At 53.6% G+C, this 21,956-nt stretch overlaps 1 protein-coding gene across 8 annotated transcripts in view; it reads left to right on the top strand.

The window, feature by feature from the left end:
• uba1 (ubiquitin-like modifier activating enzyme 1) overlaps positions 1 to 15,440 on the top strand; it is a 64,399-nt gene extending 48,959 nt beyond the window's left edge. For all 8 annotated transcript variants that reach the window (XM_052009049.1, XM_052009055.1, XM_052009054.1 and 5 more), the window contains exons 17-26: positions 1,124 to 1,188; positions 2,936 to 3,131; positions 4,309 to 4,383; positions 6,217 to 6,406; positions 8,267 to 8,355; positions 9,972 to 10,064; positions 11,306 to 11,497; positions 12,028 to 12,129; positions 13,595 to 13,695; positions 14,434 to 15,440. In XM_052009049.1, the coding sequence (XP_051865009.1) occupies positions 1,124 to 1,188; positions 2,936 to 3,131; positions 4,309 to 4,383; positions 6,217 to 6,406; positions 8,267 to 8,355; positions 9,972 to 10,064; positions 11,306 to 11,497; positions 12,028 to 12,129; positions 13,595 to 13,695; positions 14,434 to 14,569 (1,239 nt within the window). In that variant the 3' untranslated portion in view covers positions 14,570 to 15,440. The remainder of the gene's footprint in view (positions 1 to 1,123; positions 1,189 to 2,935; positions 3,132 to 4,308; positions 4,384 to 6,216; positions 6,407 to 8,266; positions 8,356 to 9,971; positions 10,065 to 11,305; positions 11,498 to 12,027; positions 12,130 to 13,594; positions 13,696 to 14,433) is intronic.
• The last annotated feature ends 6,516 nt before the right edge of the window (positions 15,441 to 21,956 follow it).

The following is a 21,956-nucleotide window of genomic DNA, read 5'->3' as shown; positions in this document are numbered from 1 at the left end:
GTGGTGCCGGGTTTACTTTCGGGGCCCTGCGAGACCACTGCCTCTCAGCGCCCGAGACCTGGGTTCGATCCCAACCTCTGCCTCAGTCTGTCTGTGTGTGTTCTCATGTTCTCCATGTGTCTGTGCGGGTGCCCCCCCCCACCACATCCCAGCGAATGTGGGGGGGTCGGTGGGTTATCGGCTGCTGTAAGTTGCCCCCCACCAGTCTGGAGGTGAGGGGATAGAAACGGAGGTGGGGGTGGAGTTGTTGGGGAGGTGGAGAGAATGAAATGGGATCAGTGTAAATGAGTGGGTCAATGGTCAGCATGGACCCACTTGAACCTGTTTACGACTTTCTGGTCGTACAGCACAGAAAGAGGCCCTTCAGCCCACTGAGTCTGTGCTGACCATCAATACCAATCCCATTTCATTCCCCTCTCCTCCCCCCACCCCTCATCAACTCCCCCCTCCCCAGAGTTAACCCCTCACCCAGGCTCTGGGGGCTGACTAACCCACCGACTCTGCGCGTTCGTTGGGATGTGGTGGGGGGTGTGGGTGGATCCAGAGCGCCCATGAAGTCACAGAGAACCAGCAAACTCAGCGCGTACACAGACAGCGCTGGAGGTCGGGATCAAACCTAAGTCTCCGGAGCCACGAGGCAGTGGCTCTCACAAGTTTGTCTTACCTCTTCCGCTCTGCTGGGGGATGGGGATGGTCACCCAGCTCCCGTTGCTTGGGGGGGGGGGGGGGGGGGGGGGGGGAGGGAGGAGAGGTGGGGAGGGGAGTGGGTTGGGGGTGGTTGGAGGGAGTCTCCCTCTGTCTGGGAGGTGCAGAGGTCGAGGATGCCGGGACGGAGCAGTGTGGGTCCAGTGGGGTTGGATGCAGATTTTTAAAATCGGGGCGCTGTGTACGTTGGCTGGGACCTCAGAAGGAGGGGCACAACCTTCCTTCCTCTCTGGGTGTCTCACAGGTGATGGAGGGGTGGCTGATTTGGGCTTGCCACACCAGTGTGTCCAATATCAGCAACTGCAGGTTGCAGGTTTATGGGATGTGCCTGCTGTGGGAAAGGGAGTAGGGAGGTCGGATGTGGACATCAGCTGGGTGGTGTGCACTCTCTAACCCTTTGCTGCTCCTTGCTCTGTAGTGGGCTCGTGATGAATTTGAAGGGCTCTTCAAACAGCCAGCGGAGAATGTCAATCAGTACATCCAGTAAGTTGATCTCTGTTCTCATGGAGGGGATGACGGGGGAGGGGATGGCGGGGGCGGGGGTGGGAGGGGTGGTGGAGGAGGAGGAATTGCTCTGCCCAAGACCACAAGAAACTGCAGACAGTTGTGGACACTCTGTACTACTTTAACGTAACTGCTCTGTGTAATGAATTGATCTGTACGATCGGTATGCAAGACAAGTTTTTCGCTGGACCTTGGTACAAGTGACAATAATAAACCAATACCGATACGTTCAGGCATCTGAATTTAATATAATGGGAGCTCATTCGTATTGGTTTATTTTTGTCACTTTTACTGAGATACAGTGGGAAAATTTGTCTTGTATACCGTTCATACAGATCAATTTATTACACAGTGCAGATATATTGAGTTCATACAGAGTGCATTGAGGTAGTACGGGGTAAAAACAATAACAGAATACGGAGTAAAGTGTCACAGCTACAGGGAAGTGCATTGCACGTAGACAGTAAGGTGCAAGGTAGATTTGTGAGGTCAGGAGTCCATCTCATTGTATAAGGGAACTGTTCAATAGTCTTATCACAGTGGGGCAGAAACTGTCCTTAAGCCTGGTGGTACGTGTTCTCAGGCTCCTGTATCTTCTGCCTGATGGGAGAGGAGAGAAGAGAGACTGTCCCGGGTGGGTGGGGTCTTTGATTATGCTGGCTGCTTCACTAAGACAGTGAGAGGTATAGACAAGAGTCCATGGAGGGGAGGCTGGTGTCTGTGACGCGCTGGGCTGTGTCCACAACTCCCTGCGGTTTCTTGCGGTCCTGGGCAGAGCAGTTGCCGTACCAAGCTGTGATCCATCCATAGGATGCTTTCTGTGGCGCATCGATAAAAGTTAGTGAGTGTCAAAGGGGACTTGCCAAATTTCTTTAGCCTCCTGAGTAGAGGCGCTGGTGAGCTTTCTTGGCCGTGGTGTCTACGTGGTTGGACCAGGACAGGCTATTGGTGATGTTCGCTCCTAGGAACTTGAAGCTCTCAACCCTCTCGACCTCAGCACCATTGATGTAGACAGGTGCATGTACACCGCCCCCTTTCCTGAAGTCAATGACCAGCTCTTTTGTTTTGCTGACATTGAGGGAAAGGTTATTGTCATGACACAGTGTGTAGGGGTGTCTGTGAGTCGGGTGTTTGGTAACCCAGGCATGGCTTACAATGGGCCTCAGCGAGGGGGAAAATGTCCGTGGGTTCCAGAACTCACTGTCCGAGAGGGCGGCAGCGGTGCAAACCCTCCACACAATTAAACAGGGCCCTGGTGTGTCCTCTAATTGCAGAGACCTCCAGGGTTATGAACCGAGGTGGGAGGGTTAGACTGGGTGAGTCTTGACCAGGGCAGTCCCCAGGTTGGATCCCCACCACTGCCGCTGTCTGTGTGTGGAGCCTGCGCCTTCTCCTAGTGACTGCGTGGGCTCACCATGGGTCCCCCCCTCCCCCCCCCCCCCATCACAACAACGTGCCATGTCAGTGGGTTAATCAGCCCCTGGTGTGTGGGTGAGGTGTAGAATCCGGGAGAAGCTGATGGGAATGTGCAGGGAATAAAACGGGATCGGTGTTTGCAGGCAGTCCATAGTCTCGGTGGGCTGAAGGGCCTGTTTCCGTGCTGTGACTTGACTGTGAAGTGTTCCTCTGTGTCCTCGTTCCCCTGCATCGGACTAGACTAATTCTCTTCCTGTCTCTGTCTGTCTGTCTCTCCGCCTTCCCCCTCCCCCCCCCCCCCCCCCCACAGGGATTCCAAGTTCATGGAACGCACCCTGAAGCTGCCAGGAGCCCAGCCCCTCGAGGTGTTGGAGGCTGCCTTCAAGAGCCTGGTGACAGAACGTCCCAAGTCCTGGGAGGACTGTGTGACCTGGGCTCGGAACCACTGGCAGATTCAGTACAACAACAACATCCGTCAGCTGCTACATAACTTCCCACCTGACCAGGTACACCTATCTGGCCGCTGCCTGTAAGGAATTTGTACGTTTTCCCCATGTCTGCGTGTGTTCCCCCGGGTGCTCCGGTTTCCTCTCACGTTCGAAAGATGTACGGGTTCTGAAGTTGTGGGCATGCTATGTTGGTGCCGGAAGCGTGGCGACACTTGTGGGCTGCCCCCAGAACACTCTACGCAAAAGATGCATTTCACTGTGTTTCGATGTACGTGTGACTAATAAAAGATATCTTGTGGGACACAGTTGTTCTCGAACCTCATCCCCAAGGTAACCACAAGATAAGGAGCAGAATTAGGCCCTTTGGCCCATCGAGTCTGCTCTGCTATTCGATTGTGGCTGATTTTTTTTTCAACCTCATTGTCCCATGTTCTGCCCTTAAACCCCTTTTCTTCTCCCCCCCCCCCCCCCCCCCACCTTTTCCAATCCAGAACCTACCAATCTCTGTCTTAAATATACCCAATGACTTGGGCTCCACAGCCCTCTGTGGCAATGGATTCCACAGGTTCACCACCCTGCGGCTGAAGAAATTCCTCCTCATCTCAGTTCTAAAGGGACGTCCCTTTATTCTGAGGCTGTGCCCTCGGATCCTGAACTGTCCCGCTGATGGAGACATCCTCTCCACGTCCGCTGTATCCAGGCCTTTCAGTGTCTGGTAGGTTTCAATGAGATTCCCCTCTCCCCACCCCCCCAATCCTTCTGAACACTGAGTACAGACCCAGGGACATCAAACGCACCTCGTATGTTAACCCTTTTGTTCTGGTGATCATTCTTACAAACCTCCTCTGGCCCCTCTCCACGGCCAGCACATCCTTCCTTCAATACGGGCCCCAAAATTGATCACTATTTCCAAATGCGGTCTGACCAACGCCTTATAAAAGCTAAGCAGTACATCTTTTTTATATTCTAGACCTCGCAATGAATGCTAGCTTCATTGCATTTGCCTTCCTTAGTACCGACTCAACCTGCAAGTTAACCGTGAGGGAATCTTGCACTGGGACTCCTGCACCTCCGATTTCTGGATTCTCTCTCCCATCTAGAAAATCACTTTTATTCCTCCTACCAAACCCCAGCTTGTAGCAGCATCGCAGGCAGGTAGATTCAGACAGCGTGCTGTGTGTGGATTGTAATTATCTGTCATCCTTTTTTTTCCCCCCACCCCACCCCCAACTAGGTTACAACCTCTGGCACTCCTTTCTGGTCTGGTCCCAAGAGGTGTCCTCACCCACTGGAGTTTGACATGCACAACGTAAGTATTTGGCGGGGTGGGGGAGTCGGGGATCGACGCAAGATGGCTAACATCCACACTCCCACCCTCCCCAAAGCACAAGAAAGTTGAGACACAGCAGTTGAAATAACAAAAAAAAATGAGACGCCCTCCCTGACCTCTCCTGGCGCCGAGAGTCACAGCCCGCCTCTATCCCTGGGCGCTCCTTAAGAACGTAGCAGCAGGAGGGGCACTCAGACATCCCGGACCTCCTATGCCAGTAAAACTATGAGTGAATCATCTACCGCATTAAGTAAATCCCATGATCTCTCCTCCATGACTCTCTGGGGGTAGGAGAATTCCCACTGTTCTGCCTCTTGCCCCTGTCCTGTCTGGCTGTGTGTAAACCTCCCCCCCCCCCCCCCCCCCGCCAAGAATCGTCCCTCCTCTCCCCCTCTCATCCTTCACCCGGAAATTTAAATCTCTGACCCTCCTCTCTCACCAGGAGGGGGGAAATGGGTCCCGGTCCATGCTACCCGTTTTCCCCCTCATCTCACACACCTCTGACCCTCACCACCTCGGCCACCCTCCCTTGCTCTCGGATCTGGCCCCCCTGGTCTTCCCATCCCTGCAAGTCTCTGCAGCTTTCTGGGTCTCTGCCTCCCCGGGTCTTGGCCCCAGATTGGAGAGGGCGGGCCTCCAACGGTGAACGCGAGCTCACAGCATGCCCATCGACCCAGGAGAGCCACCTGGCGCGTCCTAATTGGTTTGCTGTTGGTTTTTAACATGGAATATTTCAGCACAGGAACAGGCCCTTCGGCCCACGGTGTCTGTGCCGGACACGATGCCGAATTAAACTCAATCTCTTCTGCTGGCATGTGATCCACATCCCTCCATTCCCTGCACGTTCATGTGTGTCTGACAGTCTCTTAAATGCTGTTAGAAATGTAGAAAACCTACAGCACAATTCAGGACCTTCGGCCCACAAAGCTGTGCTGAACATGTCCCTACCTTAGAAATTACTAGGCTTACCCATAGCCCTCTATTTTTCTCAGCTCCATGCACCTGTCCAAAAGTCTCTTAAAAGACCCTATCGTATCCACCTCCACCACCATTGCTGGCAGCCCATTCCACACACTCACCACTCTCTTGAGTAAACAAAGCTTACCCCTGACATCTCCTCTGTACCTATTTCCCCGCGCCTCAAACCTGTGTCCTCTTGTGGCCACCATTTCAGCCCTGGGGAAAAGCCTCTCATCATCTTATACACCTCTATCAGGTCCCCCCTCATCCTCCGTCGCTCCAAGGAGAAAAGGCCGAGTTCCCTCAACCTGTTTTCATAAAGCATGCTCCCCAATCCAGGCAGCGTCCTTGTAAATCTCCTCTGCACCCTTTCCAACGCTTCCACATCCTTCCTATAATGAGGCGACCAGAACCGGACACTGTACTCTGCAAGTGTAGTGTAACCAGAGTTTTTTGTAGAGCTGCATCATTACCTCGCGGCTTTTAAACTCGATCCCTTGACTTATGAAAGCTAACACCCCATAAGCTTTCTTAACTACCCTATCCACCTGTGAGGCAACTTCCAGTGATCTGTGGATATGGATCCCCAGATCCCTCTGCTCCTCCACACTACCCAAAATCCTGCCATTAACTTTGTACTCCGCCTTGGAGTTTGTCCTTCTAAAGTGTACGATATTCCAAAGTGTTCCACACGTGACAATAATAAACCAATTTACCACGGCGACCTTCCTCGCCGTCCACAACTGCGCCAGCTTTTGTCGCTTGCAAACCTCCTAGCCCCGCCCAGTGACATGAATCGTCCGAGTTGCTTTAGGAAGGTTCCACTCACTGCCTTCCCTCCCCCATTCGCAGGTCCTCCACATGGACTATGTGGTGGCCGCGGCCAACCTCTTCGCCCAGACCTACGGCATCAAAGGCTCCCGGGACGTGGGCCAGGTGGCCGAGATCCTCAAGGGGGTCAAAGTGCCGACTTTCACCCCCAAGTCCGGCGTCAAGATCCATGTCTCCGACCAGGATCTCCAGAACTCCAACGCGTCAGTCGGTGAGTGGTACTACCTCCCCCACCCCGAGGTTCCCCGCTGGAGGGGGCAGGTGGCGCTTGTACCTTTGCCGCTGAGGTCATAAGAGAGGTGATGGATGATTCGTCTGTTTGAGGGTGACGCAAGTGAAAGGCTTCCCCCGTCCCCAATGTAACAGCCCCTTATTTCTATCTGCCAGGCTAAATCACCCTCAGATGGGGTTTTTAGACTCCCAGCCCCTCCCTGTTTTCCCCCATAAGACACAGGAGCAGAATCAGGCCATTCAGCCCATGGAGTCTGCTCCGCCATTTAATCATGGCTGATTTCTTTATTAGCTCCATTCTCCCACCTTCTCCCCTTAATCTGTGACCAATCAAGAACCTACCAGTCTCTGCCTTAAATACACCCAATGACTTGGCCTCCACAGCCGTCTGTGGCAGCGAATTCCACAGATTCGCCTCCCTCTGGCTGAAGGAATTCCTCCTCATCTCAGTTCTAAAGGGATGTCCCTTTATTCTGAGGCTGTGCCCTTGGATACTGGACTCTCCTAACGGAAATGGCCTCTCCACGTCCACTCTATCCAGTCCTTACAGTATCTGGTAGGTTTCAGTAAGATCTCCTCCGATGTTTCCGGTAGTGGGAGAGTCCAGGACCAGAGGGCACAACCTCAGAATAGGACTTCCCTTTAGGACAGAGATGAGGAGGAATTTCTTTAGCCAGAGAGCGTTGAATCTGTGGAATTCGTTGCCACGGACGGCTGTGGAGGCCAAGTCATTGGGTGTATTTAAAGCGGAGGTTGATAGGTTCTTGATTAGTGAGGGCGTCAAAGGTTAAGGGGAGAAGGCAGGAGAACGGGGTTGAGGGGAAAGTAAAGCAGCCACCATTGAATGGCAGAGCAGATTCTGGGCCGAATGGCCTGGTTCTGCTCCTGTGTCTTGTCGTCCTCCTGAACTCCCATCGAGTGCAGCATCCCCTGCCCATGGTGACGGTGAGGGGGCCACTCCTTTGTGGTCAGGTAGCGAGACCCCAAAGTTCGGAGGGGACGACGACGAGGTGTGGGGAAGGCACGGGTGCGGTGGATGTGAGGGCACAGTTCTCTCGGCACTGCCACCTTGTCCTCTGGTTCAGTTCTTCCTCTGTGGCCTCTTCAGCAGCTGGGGGTGGCACTGAACAAAACAATGCTCAGGAAATCTTCCCTGTACCCTTCACCCTCCTGAATGCAGTCCCCAAAGAGTATCACGTCCAAATATACTGCATTGACTGATCCCCTGCCCCCCCCAACGAGCCTCGTGATTTTTGAAGTGCTCTGATACAACGTTCTGAACAACACCTTGCTGAACCTGGTTGATGGTTTTATTGTTTTTCTTCACTTGTTTCACACAAGGGTAAAGCCACTACCCCGTTGCACTGGAGACACGGGTTCAGTCCTGACCTCTGTCTGTATGTGTGTCTTGATCTTCCACTGGACGTTATAATTTCGACTCCTTTGCTGCGATGTTTCTAGTGTACTAATAAGGGGATCCATGGCAATGTTGAACAGAATTCTCCCTGAGACCACGTGGGGCTTCCCCCCGGGTGCACCAGTCTGCTACCATGTCCCAACGAACATGCGGGGTTGGTGGGTTCATCGGACCCAGTGCTGGGGGATAGGGCGGGTATCGGTGCATTTGGCTATCACGGACGTGGTGGACCGAAGGGCTTGTGGGAGGCAGAGACTATGTGTTAAGGCGGTTTCTGGATAGAAAGGGTTACGGTAAAAGCATGGAGGGGTCTTTGCGCCTTTTAGTACAGGACAGCGCGGCGCAAGGTTCTGAGGAAGATCCACTGGCGACGAGGAGCTCCCCTTTCTCCCCCCAGCTCACCGGCTTGGTGTTTTGTTGCAGATGACAGCCGCCTGGAGGAGCTGAAGACCACCCTTCCTTCCTTGGAGGCCCTCGCCACCTTCCGAATGTACCCTATCGAGTTTGAAAAGGTACCAGGGAGGGGGGGGATCCTCGAGGCGCTTGTCTGCAGTTCAGCTCGACCTCTGGCTCTGTGTGTGTGTGTGTGTGTGGAGTCTGCATGTTCTCCCTGTGACTGTGTGGGTGCTGCAGTTCCCTCCCACGTCCCTCCCAGGGTCCCTCACTGCAACCAAACTCTTCTTCCCCCACTGCTCTCAGACTTCTGAACCAATCATCTCTCTAACATCCCCTTCCCAGGCGTGCTGCCACATTCTCAGATTCGACTCCACCTTTCCCGCTTAGTCCGTTATTTTTTTTTAGCATCTCGTTTTGCCCGACAGTCTTCACACCATTCTGCTGTCTTGCGCTCATCACTGTACTGGTTGTTGTATTCATTATTACCATGCACACTGCTCACTCTGAGAGCTTCACACAAGCAAGGACTTGCATCGCACCCCTGCTGTGTGTGACAAACTAATCTGTATCTGTGAGGGTTAGAATCCTGTGGGGGTGGGGGAAGAGTTGATGGGAGTGTGTGAAGATAGGTAATGCAGGGGGGGGGGGGGGGGGTGGTGTTGTGAAACAAGTTCGAAAGGTCTCAAAGGGCAAGGACTCTGGACACAGTCTTTGGAGTTAAAATGATTTATTTACAAAGACAAACACGGGGAAAAGAAAATGGGGATAACACCCACACACGTGCACTGGTGATAGCGAGTGTGGGGGAATCACAACAAGGGTAAGATACACAATGAACTGGGTACATACAATCAAGGAACAGTCAATACGATACCTGCTGCCCCTCGAATCAGCGCAAGCACAGCTCTACGCTACTGGGAATCCCAACTAATTTCTCTCTAGCAGTGCACAGCTTACCTCAGCGTCCCTCGGAGACAAAAGAGGCAGAACCAAGCATGTGGCACTCTTTATACTGCTGGAGGGCTGGGTGGTCCAGCCCAGGTAGTTCAAACGGGCCAATCACCCGAGTGTGCCAGGTGCAAAGGAGCTCAAAGGGACCGGTGGTCAAGTGTGCCCAGATTTGGGGGGGGGTGGGTGGGGGTGTGCAGCCAACCCTCGGTTGACAGTGGTGCGTCCTCCCACCAGATGGGGTCAGTGTTGTAATGTGACAGCCACGACCCTCCACAGTACAGGGAATAAGTGGGAGGCTGGGTTGTCTGTGAGGTCGAGTGGCCTCCGGATTCCGAAGAGTCTCTCTCGCCGCAGCACACACGCGTTCGAGTCACGGCGCATGTGGTTGTCCGCGCTGGTGCGGGCCGGCTTTGTAGATGCACCTGTTGGCAGTCCTGGTTTGCACAACGGCGCGTAAGAACTTTGGCTGCTGCTGAACATGTGTATACACTTAGTGCAACACAGTTCTGTATTTTCTTCGTCCAACTCGGTTTTGCACTAATTTTGTATCCTGTATATACCATTTTTTTTTACATCATTTGTACTTGGACAATTTTTCTGTCTGCGTTTATTGTATGTCCTCTGTTCTATGAATGTCCTCTGCTGTGTGAGTCTGGGGGAAACGACATTTCGTTCCTCCGTGCGTTTTGCAGCATATGGGTGAATGACAATAGGTATAACTTGAACTTGATTTTGATGGTCCTCTCCTCTGGCCCCTTCCCTCCCCCCCACCCCTGGCCAGGATGACGACACGAATTTCCACATGGATTTCATCGTGGCCGCTTCCAATCTCCGAGCTGAGAACTACGACATTCCGCCAGCTGACAGGCACAAGGTGAGCGGCAGATATGGGGATGGGTGGGAGATCTTTGAGGTGGTGATTGAGGGTGGGGTGGGCTGATCCGGGTGGTTAGAAGTGGGATGCATGGCGACGTGGTAGTTTGTCCTCTGTTGCCAAGCCAATTCCAAATCCAGAGGGTTGTGGTGGAGGAACACACGCACAGTGCTGGAGGAACTCAGCAGGTCAGGCAGCATCCATGGAGAGAAATCAACAGTCGATGTTTCGGGTCGGGACCCTTCATCAGGACTCGGTTGTGGTGAGGGGGGTGTTTTAGCTGGAGATCTGTGACCAGTGGCAGGGATGAGTCCTTGGGACATCTGGTGATGTATATAAATGACTTGGATGATGATGTAGATGGGTTAGTAGGTTTGCGGACGCCACAGAGATTGGAGGAGTTGTGGATGGTATAGAAGGATGTCACAGGATACAGCAGTATGTAGATTCATTACAGATATGGGCAGAGAAGTGGCAGATGGAGTTTAGTCCAGGCAAGTGTGAGGTGTTGTACTTGGGGAGGTCAAGTATAGCAGGAGCCTTAACAGCATTGATGTACAGAGGGATCTTGGGGTCATGGTCCATCGCTCACTGAAAGTGGCCACACAAGTAGACAGGGCGGTAAAGAAGGCGTACGGCACGCTCGCCTTCATTGGTTGGGGTGTTGAGTGAAAGAAGTCGCGTTGCAGCTGTATAAAACTCTGTTTCGCCAGCACTTGGCGTGTTGAGTGCAGTTCTGGTCGCCCTGTTACAGGAAGGGTGTAGGGGCTTTGGAGAGCGCAGTAGAGGTTCAGCAGGACACTGCCTGGATTAGAGAGCATGAGCTGCAAGGAGAGGTTGGACAAACTGGGTTGTTTTCTCTGGAGTGGCGGAGGCCTGTTAAAAGTTTATAAAATAGAGAGGGTAGACAGTCTCTCTTGCTCAGGGTGGATATATCAAATACTAGAGGGCATGCATTTGAGGTGAGAGGGGGGAAAGTTTAAAGGAGGCGTGTGGGGTAATTACCTTTGAGTGGTGGGTGCCTGGAACAGGCTGCCAGAGAGAGAGGCATTTCAGAGGCTGTTAGACAGATACAAATATGGAGGGATGGGGATCACGTGCAGGCAGAAGGGGTTGGGTTAATTCGGCACAGATATCCTTGGCCGATGGGGCTTGTTCTGTGAGCTGGGAGGGGAAGGAGGTCTGGTACTGGCCCTGGTCTCTGACCATCTCTCTTTCTCTTTCTCCCCCCACCGCCGCAGAGCAAGCTAATTGCCGGCAAGATCATCCCAGCCATCGCCACGACCACCGCAGCTGTGGTGGGGCTGGTGTGCCTGGAGCTGTTCAAGATCGTCCTGGGCAAGAGGAAGCTGGAGTCCTTCAAGAACGGCTTCCTCAACCTGGCCCTGCCCTTCTTCGGCTTCTCCGAGCCCATTGCCGCGCCGAAGCACACGGTGAGGGGGGTGTCGCTGCAGAGGGAGGGGCATCGGTGGGAGGGGGTGTGAAGGCAGTCCTTTCGAGGTGGTGGGAACAGAAGCCTGCCAATAGGCATGCCCTGTACAGGTGGGGCGATTTTTTTTTTTTTTCCCCCCCCCCCCCCCCCCCCCCCCCCCCATCGTCGGAGTCACCGGCTGTTCTTCTCAACCGGGGTTGGGTCTTACCGATGGGAGGGCTGGGGTGGTTATTGTCCTTTTCTCTCCCCCTCCCTCATCTGGGGGGGCGGGGGTGGTTTATGAGCAGCAGTGGGAGGTGGGTTGTGTCACAGGGCCCTGATTTTGGGGGGGGGGGTGGTGTAGAGGTGTCACTGAGCCTTGGGTGGGATGTAGCGGGAGAAAGGGGTCCACAGGCGTCCTGCTTGCAAAGGGGGGGGGGGGGTTGTGGGCATGGTAATAGTCTGCGGTACAGCCGCATCAGTCTGTCCCGGGATGCCCAGAGTCTGCCGGACCCCCTCACCTGTTTTTTTAAACCCCCAACCCCCCTCCAGTACTACGACAAAGAGTGGACACTGTGGGACCGTTTCGAAGTGACAGGCGTCAAGCACAGTGGGGAGGAGATGACCCTAAAGCAGTTCCTGGATTACTTTAAGGTGAGTGTGTTGGAGGCATGGGGTTATAGCTCCGGGAACCACCCCCCCCCCCCCTTTCTTTCCCTCCTCCAGTGATCCAGGTTCGATCCCAACCTCCGGTGCTGTCTGTGCGTGGAGTTTGCATGTTCTCCATGTGACCGTGTGGGTCGTCCCCCCCATACTCTGGTTTCCTCCCCATGTCCCAACGATGTGCGGGGTTGGTGTGTTAATTAACCACTGTAAATCTCCCCCCACCCCAAGTGTATGGGTTAATTAGTTTATTATTTTCAGATGTATTGAGTGAGACACAGTGAAAAGCTTTTGTTTGTGTGCCATCCGGACAGATCATTCCATACATAAGTACATCAAGGTAGTACAAAAGGAAAACAATGCAGAATTATAGTGTAACAGTTACAGAGAGAGTGCAGGCAGACAATAAGGTGCAGGGGCTACGACGAAGTAGATTGAGAGATCAAGAGCTCACTTTTATTGTACATGGCGTCTGCTCAAGGGTCTGATAACAGCGGGATAGAAGCTGTCCTTGAGCCTGGTGGTACATGCTTTCAGGCTTTTGTATCTATTGCCCTACGGGAGGGAGGAGAAGAGAGAATGTCCAGGGTGGGAGGGGTCCTTGATTACATTGCCTGCTTTCCCGAGGCAGCGGGAAGTGTAGACAGAGTCCACGGAGGGGAGGCTGGTTTCCGTGATGTGCTGGGCTATGTCCACAACTCTCTGCGGTTTCTTGCAGTCCCAGGCAGACTGCAAGCCACGATGCATCGAGATAGGATGCTTTCTGTGGTGCATCAATAAAAATCGGTGAGGGTCAACAGGGACATGCCAAATTTCCTTAGTCTTCTGAGGAAGTGGAGGCACTGGTGAGCTTTCTTATCTAACACCCACGTGATTGGACCAGGACAAGTTGTTGGCGATATTTATACCCAGGAAGCTCTGAACCATCTCCACTTCGGCACCGCTGATACAGACGGGGCGAGCACGCAGCCCTACTTCTGAAGTCAATGACTGGGAGGGTGGGGGGGGGGGGGGCGCAGATCGATGGGGATATGGGGAGAATCAAATGTCAATCGATGTAAATGAATGGTCGAGGGCTGGCACGGATTGAGTGGGCTGAAGGGCCTGCTTCCATGCAGCCACACTATGCTCCGTCCATGACTCATCCGATCTGTAGTCCTGGTCTCCCCCGGCCCAAAACACTTGGCTCCCCCCCAGCCACCCCTGCCCTCATAGCCCACCCTACCCCAGATTTGAGGCTCGACCGGGGGAGGGGGGTGCACCCAATTCCATGATCTGAGCCCTGTGGCCAATGAAAGCCACTGACCGTAACCCCTCCCTCTTCTTTGAGCCAGAGGATCCCGAGATTCCGATTTTGGGGTTTATTTGGGGCGTGGTTTGTCCGCAGGGAAGGGGAGGGTGGTTTTATGCCTCAGTCTCTCTCAATATATTCCCTTTAACCCCTTCAAACCAACAGAACGAGCACAAGCTGGAGATCACGATGCTGTCGCAGGGGGTCTCGATGCTCTACTCCTTCTTCATGCCTGCTGCCAAGCTCAAGGAGAGGATCGAGCAGCCGTACGTATGGAAATGCCAGCCGTTCGGCCCCTCCTCCTGTCCTGTCCCCCTCTGCCGCTTACCCAGGTCGCTTCTCCCCCCCACTGTCAGATTCACCCACCTTTGGAGTTCTGGGGCGCCCTCCCACCCTTGCAGAGGGACCAGTCCCAGCGCGTTTTCCCCCCTTCTTTCCTGACGGGACTGTTCGAACAGTCTGCCCCTTCTTCTACCCCCCCACCTTGTTTTCCCCAGTTCCGTGTTGCCTCTGTGAAGAGGACAGAGTTGGATCGCAGCTGGAGGTGGGTTCAATCCTGTGACCACCCCCCACCCCAGCCCCTGTGCCCTCTCTCTCTGTGACCCCACCACCACCACCACCACCAGCCCCTACACCCCTCCCTGTCTCTGTGACCCCCCCACCGTCCGTCCCCCCCACCGTCCATCCCCATCTCCGGGACCCACCCCCCCAGCCCCTATACCCCTCTGCGTCCTCATGACCCCCTCTGGCCCCTACACTCCTCCCCGTCTCCTTGACCCCCCTATGGCCCCCCCCCTCTGTCACACCTCCCCAGCCCCTACACCTCTGCTGTCTAACCTCGCAGTCATCCCCTAGTCCCTTTCGCTCCCTGCTTAGGACCCAGGTGTCAAAGCTCCACACCCCCTCACCCTTTCTCGCTTTCACTCTCGCTCGGTCGATCACTGTCCCACCCCAATGCCTCATTGTGCAGTCTGACCTTTGTCTCTCCCACCCCCCAACTCCAGGATGACTGAGATCGTCACCAAAGTCTCCAAGAAGAAGATCGGCAAGCACGTGAAGGCACTGGTCTTTGAGCTGTGCTGCAACGACGAGAATGATGAGGACGTGGAGGTCCCCTACGTGCGATACACCATGCGTTGAGCGGGCAGGAGGGCAGGGAGGGTCAGGAAGGTTCGCCGGAGCGGGCTTGGGCGGGCGAATCTCGAGCATGAACCCTTCGCGCAGCTCCTGAGGTTTGTGGGTGTCCTCTCCCTTTTCTTCTCCCACCACTGTATCCCCCCCCTCCATTCCCCCCCTCCCCAAGAGCCTGTCGTTATAGGGTTTAGCATGCTATTACACTGTAGCTGAGACCATTCCACACCCGCCCTCCTTTTCTTCCCGCCATGGAATCCAGGACCCCCCCCCCCAACCTCCCCTGTCCGGCCATCGACGCTCCCTCCCCGCTCCAAATCCCCTCCCCCCTCCTTTAATTTAACTGTTACAGATGCCCTTGGGTGCCGGGGGTGTGGGTGAGCCACTGGAGGTATGGGGGGGAGGGAGAAGAGAGAGAGAGGGCACGCCCTTCCGCCTTCAATCGGTGCCGAGAAACTTGCATCTCTCCCCCGCCCCGCCCCACCCCCTTTTTTTTCTGTGTTTATCACGTTAGCGGTGTACCTAGTGAATTGGCTGTAGTTTTACCACGTGGATCTTGAGAGAGAGCAGGAGGGGGAAATGTGGCCAGAACGATCACGTAATCGTGTGCATAGTTTGTGCGTGTGTGTGAGTGCGTGTGTGAGAGAGAGAGAGAGAGAAAACTGTATTGGCTTTCCAGCTTGCGACCCCAGCCCCCTGTATTTGTTCTGACCTTGGGTTTAGGGGGGAATTAGTGTAAGCAAACTCCGGGATGTCAGCCAAGGGGAGGTCTTTATTATTATTCAAGACCGGTTTAAGATATTACCATGGAAACAATACACAAATTTTTGAGAATGCACTTAGTTTGTGGCTGGTATGAAATAAAATGGAATTTAGATGAGCCGTCATTTAGTCGCTGTGACCTCCTTGCACGCCGGGCATGTCTGTGCCAACCCTACCTATGCCAATCCCACTCTCCAGCCCCGGGTCCATCCCCTTCTCTCCCTTGGCCGTTCCAGTGCCCATCTGGACACTACTTCAACGTTGTGAGAGTCTCTGCCTCCACCACCCCGTCAGGCAGTGTGTCCCAGATTCCAATTCCCCCCCCCCCAGGGGGAAATAATTCCCCCTCAGATCCCCTCTGCGCCCCTCACCCTAAACCCATGCCCTCTGGGTTTAGACACCTCTGCCATGGGGATAAGTTTCCCCCTCCCCACCTGATCTCTGCCCCTTCATCATTTTGTACACCTCTGTCAGGTCCCCCCCCCCAGCCTCCTCTGCCCCAGGGAGAACAGACCCAGTATCTCTGCTCTCTCCCAGTAACTGGAATGTCCCATCCCGGGCACCGTCCTGGGGAATCTCCTCTGCATCCTCTCCAGTGCACTCCCCTCCTGCCTATAGTGTGGTGACCAGAACTGTGCACAGTGCTCCAGCTATGGCCAGTTGTACCATAACTGGGCTATTTGACTGTGTGGGGCAGCGTGCCTAAGATTGCTTACCCAGTCTCTGGCTTTACTTCCTGCTGTGTCGCTGGCGGTGGGTTTATCTGCTCGTCCCTGCGTGTGACCCAGAGCCTCCAGCTCCCCCTCCTGTGCCTAGGGGAAAGGAGGAGCGAGGGAGTGCGGGCTTGGAACAGCGCGCGGCCAGGAGGATGCAGCCCCCAAGCAGTCTGGTTTGGGGAAACTGACTGAGGTTGGAGCCAAGGCAGGTGCCTGCCAGGAACGCCCATGATTCCAACAGCCCTCTCTCTCCTGGGGGCAAGTCCTTCCCGTTGGCCTCATCCTTCATGTAGTGAGGGAGAAGGCTCCAAACAAATGCCCTCTCTCACCTTTTGCCTTGCGAGTACAGTCCCCAGACAGAATAGCCTGTCTAGTTTTCCCCACGGACACCGTCCGACCTGTGAACAGAGTCACTGAAACTGGTTTATTAACAAAAAAAGGGCTTTATTCACTTTGACAACCAGGCACTCTTCCTGAAGACCCTCTGAACAGAATCTCCCAAAACTTGAAGTACATTGTTTTTATACCCTTAAGCACAATGATACTGGCACATGATTCAATACAGTGTCAGCAGCTACAATGACGTTGCTTGCTTCAATATTTTGAGTCTGACACATGGTTCAATTGGATGTACGTACCTACAGTGGGATCACACTCTGATAAGGCACCTCTGAATGTTCAAACACCTGAGTTGGGGCAAAGTAATTATTGTCGCGTACTGAAATGTAGTGAAAAGCTTCATGCTGTCCATGCAGATCATTTCAAAACCTACGTACGCCGAACTTGTACAAAGGGGAAATCAAATAATGCAGACTAGAGTGTTACAGAGAAAATGCAGGTGGACGATGAGGTGCTAGCGTCACGACAAGGTAAAGTCAGTTTACGGTCGGATGCACAAGTCCACGGGTGCGATGAAAAACTTACTTGCAGCAGCATCGTGGGCGCAGAGCATCAGAGAAACGGCATTCACAAGAAAAAGAATTGCACACAATTTTTACAAGGAAGAACACAATTTGAACAAATCAAAAACAAGGTCCATGTTAGTGCAAAGTATTCAAGGTGTTGCTGTACTGAGGCAGTGATTAGGGGTGTGCCGGTCAGTTCAAGAACTGAATGGTTGAAGGGAAGTAGCTGTTCCTGAACCTGGTGGTGTGGGGACTTCAGGCTTCTGTACCTCCTGCCTGACTGTGAGATCAAGAGTTTGTTTTTATCGTAGAAGAGGTCTGTTCAAGGGTCTGATAACAGTGGGATAAAAGCTGTCCTTGGGCCTGGTGGTGCGTGCTTTCAAGCTTTTGTATCTTCTGCCCAATGGAAGGGGAGGGAGGGATCATTGATTATGTTGGCTGCTTTACCGAGACAGCAAGGTGTAGCCAGTGTCTGTGGAGGGGAAGCTAGTTTCCGTGATGTGCTGAGCTGTGTCCACAACTCTGCAGTTTCTTGTGGTCTCGGGCAGAGCAGTTGCTGTACCAAGCTGTGATGCAGCCAGATACAACACACAACATTACAGCTCAGTACAGGCCCTTCAGCCCATGATGTTGTGCCGACATCCTGCTCTAAGATCTATCTCACCCTTCCCTCCCACAGAGCCCTCCATTTTTCTATCATTCATGTGTCTACCTAAGAGTCTTTTAAATGTCCCTAATGTATCTGCCCCCACAACCTCCGCCAGCAGTGCGTTCCACACACCCACCACTCTGTGTGTAAAAAAAATACTTACCTCTAATCACCTTAAAATTATGTCCCCTCATGTTAGCCATTTTCACCCTGGGAATAAGTCTCTGACTATCCACATGATCAATGCCTCTCATCATCTTATACACCTCTATCAGGTCCCCCCTCATCCTCTGTCGCTCCAAGGAGAAAAGGCTGAGTTCACTCAACCTGCTTTCATAAGGCACGCTCCCCAATCCAGGCAGCATCCTTGTAAATCTCCCCTGCACCCTCTCTATGGCTTCCACATCCTGTAGTGAGGCGACCAGAACTGAGTACAGTACTCCAAGTGGGGTCTGACCAGGGTCCTATACAGCTGCAACATTACCTCTCGGCTCTTAAATTCAATTCCATGATTGATGAAGGACAATACACCGTATGCCTTTTTAACCACAGAGTCAACCTGTGCAGCCGCTTTGAGCGTCCTATGGACTCGGACCCCAAGATCCCTCTGATCCTCCACACTGCCAAGAGTCCTACCATTAATACTATACTCTGCCATCATATTTGACCTACCAGAATGAACCACTTCACGCTTATCTGGGTTGAACTGCATCTGCCACTTCTCAGCCCATCTATGTCCCGCTGTAACCTCTGACAGCCCGCCACACTATCCACAACACCCCCAACCTTTGCGTCATCAGCAAACTTACTAACCCACCCCTCCACTTCCTCATCCAGGTCATTAATAAAAATCACAGAGTTAATTGTCCCAGAACAGATCCCTGAGGGCTAACTATGCGAATTGCCCAATCAAACATTGTCATGGGCTTATTTGATGTGTTACGGTGACGCCATGAGTCTGGCCTGCACTATCTTGCCATCAGTCACAATTAGTGCAAGATATCTCGTCTGACGATGTCTGACACTTGGTTTGGCGTCTGGCCAATGCAGACGAGAACGTAACGTGATCATGACTGCAAACCATATCTCTGAGTCGGCCAGTTCTGTGCTCTATGGACGGTCCTGTTCATTCACAAAAAGGAGTCACGAGAGACTACTGATGCTGGGGAATCCAGAGCAACGCACGGGAGGTGCTGGAGGAGGTCAGGCAGTATTGGTATTGGTTTATTATTGTCACTTGTACCGAGGTACAGTGAAAAACTTACAAACCGATTGTACAGGTCAATTCATCACACAGTGCAGTTACATTGAGGTAGTACAGAGTGCATTGAGGTAGTACAGGTAAAAACAATAACAGTGCAGAGTAAAGTGTCACAGCTACAGAGAAAGTGCAGTGCAATAAGGTGCAAGGTCACAACAAGGTAGATCGTGAGGTCAGAGTCCATCTCATCGTATAAGGGAACCGTTGAATAGTCTTATCACAGTGGGGTAGAAGCTGTCCTTAAGCCTGGTGGTCCGTGCCCTCAGGCTCCTGTATCTTCTACCCGATGGTAGAGGAGAGAAGAGAGAATGACCCGGGTGGGTGGGGTCTTTGATTATTCTGGCTGCTTCACCAAGACAACGAAAGGTAAAGAGTCCAAGGAAGGGAGGTTGGCGTCCGTGACGCGCTGGGCTGTGTCCACAACTCTCTGCGGTTTCTTGCGGTCCCGGGCAGAGCAGTTGCCGTACCGAGCTGTGATACATCCAGACAGGATGCTTTCTATGGTGCATCGGTAAAAGTTGGTGAGTGTCAAAGGCGACAAACCGAATTTCTTTAGCCTCCAGAGGAAATCCGTGGAGGGAAATGGACGGTCAACTTCTTGGATCGAGAGCCTTCGCCGGTCAAAGTCGGGTTCGTTGTCAGATGCACGGGTGCAGTGAAAAACTTACTTGCAGCAGCATCACAGGCACAGAGCGTCAGATAAGCAGCATTCACAAGAAAAACATAAAACAATTTTTTATAAGAACACAATTAGAACAAAAATTGTTCTATTATTTTGTGCAGAGTGATAATGGTTTTGCTAAACTGTCGTGATTGTGCAGGTCAGTTCAAGAACCGAATGGTTGAAGGGAAGTCGCTGTTCCTGAACCTGGTGGTGTGGGGACTTCAGGCTTCTGTACCTCCTGCCCGACGGGACGGGACGGCACGGCCCGGATGGTGGGGGGATCTTTGACGATGGACGTTGCCTTCCTGAGGCAGCGTCTCCTGTAGATACTCCCGACAGTGGGGAGGGATGTGCCCCTGACGTATTGGGGCTGAGTCTGCAGCTTCCTGCGCGTTCGAACCCCCGTCCCAGACCAGGTCAGGACACTCCCGACAGTAAATCTGCAGAGGTTTGTCAAGGGTAAACTGAAAGATAGAGGGGGAACAAGAGCTGGCAGGCGATAGGTGGATCCAGGTGAGGAGGAGGAGGGGGGGAGAGGGTGGGAATAGTGACTGGGAGGTGGCACGGGGGTTACAGATGGTGGGACCTGGCAGGAGAGGAAGGCGGGGTGTAGAACCAAATTATGGAGGGCAGGTGGGAACGGGACCCAGAGGGAGGGGCGTGTGTGTGGGCAATGGGTAGATGCAGGGGATGGAGGAGGGGTAAAGAGACGGGGTGACGGGGAGGGGGGCGGGTGTAGGAGGAACTGGGGAGATCAGGAGGAGACGGGGGGGGGGGAGGGGGGAGCAGGTCGCTGGAAGCCGGAGAATTCAATGCCCTCCACTGCCCAGGCTTCTGTACCTCCTGCCCGACGGGACGGCACGGCCCGGATGGTGGGGGGATCTTTGACGACGGATGTTGCCTTCTTGAGGCAGCGTCTCCTGTAGATACTCCCGACGGCGGGGAGGGATGTGCCCCTGACGTATTGGGGCTGAGTCTGCAGCTTCCTGCGCGTTCGAACTCCCGTCCCGGACCAGGTCAGGACAGGGGTGGCAGGGTAGTGTAGCGGTTAGCGCCAGCGATGGGGGTTCAGCTCTCTCTCACCGTCTGTGAGGAGTTTGTACGTTCTCCCCGTGACTGCGTGGGTTTCCTCCGGGTGCTCCGGTTTCCTCCCAAATTGCAAGGACGTACGGGTAGGTTAATTGGGTTTAAAACGGGCGGCGCGGGCTCGTCGGGCCGGAAGGGCCCGTTACCACGCTGTAAATAAAATTTAAAGTTTAAATTTAAACTCGACACGAACTAACAGCCCCCTCACATGACAGGCAATCTGCTGAGTCGAGCAGCATCTGAGGAGGTGGGGGGTAGAGGAACTGTTGGCATTTTCGGTCGAAGCCCCCCCCCCTCCCCACACGAACAGCACCTGGGGGTGTCCGAGGCCGAGTTCTCCAATTTCAGGTGAACTGCTCCCCTCTCTACCCCTTTCAACCGCAGAGGTCTGGGGGGTGGTGTAGGTACATCGTTCCCTGACGGTGGGGAGGTGGGTGGGGAGGGAAGGTGTGTGAAGAAGACGCTTGGCGTACTTGAGTACAGGGGCTGGGACGTCACCTTACGACTGTACCAGCGACCGGCGAGGCCGCACCCAGGGGCGCAGTCCACAGTTCTGGTCGCCCAGCTTATAGGAAGAACATCATGAAGATGGAAGAGGCTGCAGGAAAGATTCACGAGGTATTGGTTTATTATTGTCACTTGTACCGAGGTCCAGTGAAAAACTTGTCTTGCAAACCGATGGTACAGGTCAATTCATTACACAGTGCAGTTACATTGAGTTAGTACAGAGTGCATTGATGTAGTACAGGTAAAAACAATAACAGTACAGAGTAAAGTGTCACAGCTACAGAGAAAGTGCAGCGCAATAAGGTGCAAGGTCACAACAAGGTAGATCGTGAGGTCAGAGACCATCTCATCGTATAAGGGAACCGTTCAATAGTCTTATCACAGTGGGGTAGAAGCTGTCCTTGAGTCTGGTGGTCCGTGCCCTCAGGCTCCTGTATCTTCTACCCGATGGGACGGGAGAGAAGAGAGAATGTCCCGGGTGGGTGGGGTCTTTGATTATGCCGGCTGCTTCACCAAGGCAGCGAGAGGTAAAGACAGAGTCCAAGGAGGGGAGGCTGGTGTCCGTGACGCGCTGGGCTGCGTCCACAGATAAGGGGAATTGAACCCGGCACCTCTCCCACCAAGGGCACCGGTCTACTCCCAAGTCCCGACTTGGGAATCTATCGGCCGTTCCTTCACCGTGGGGTCTAAATCTGGGAACGCCCTCCTCCCACCCCGACTGCACCATGGGAGCCCATTCCCTGCACGGACTGCGGTGGTTCGGGTGGAAGGGGGGGGGTCTACAAGTGGCCCAGATCCCATTTAAAATAATGAGAGTTGACAGATATGTGGGAGAGAGAGGTGAGG

Source organism: Pristis pectinata, chromosome 43 (genome assembly GCF_009764475.1).
Source record: "Pristis pectinata isolate sPriPec2 chromosome 43, sPriPec2.1.pri, whole genome shotgun sequence".
NCBI lineage: Eukaryota > Metazoa > Chordata > Chondrichthyes > Rhinopristiformes > Pristidae > Pristis > Pristis pectinata.
The sequence above is the reverse complement of the archived record's forward strand: the minus strand, read 5'-3'. Positions and strand labels throughout refer to the sequence as shown.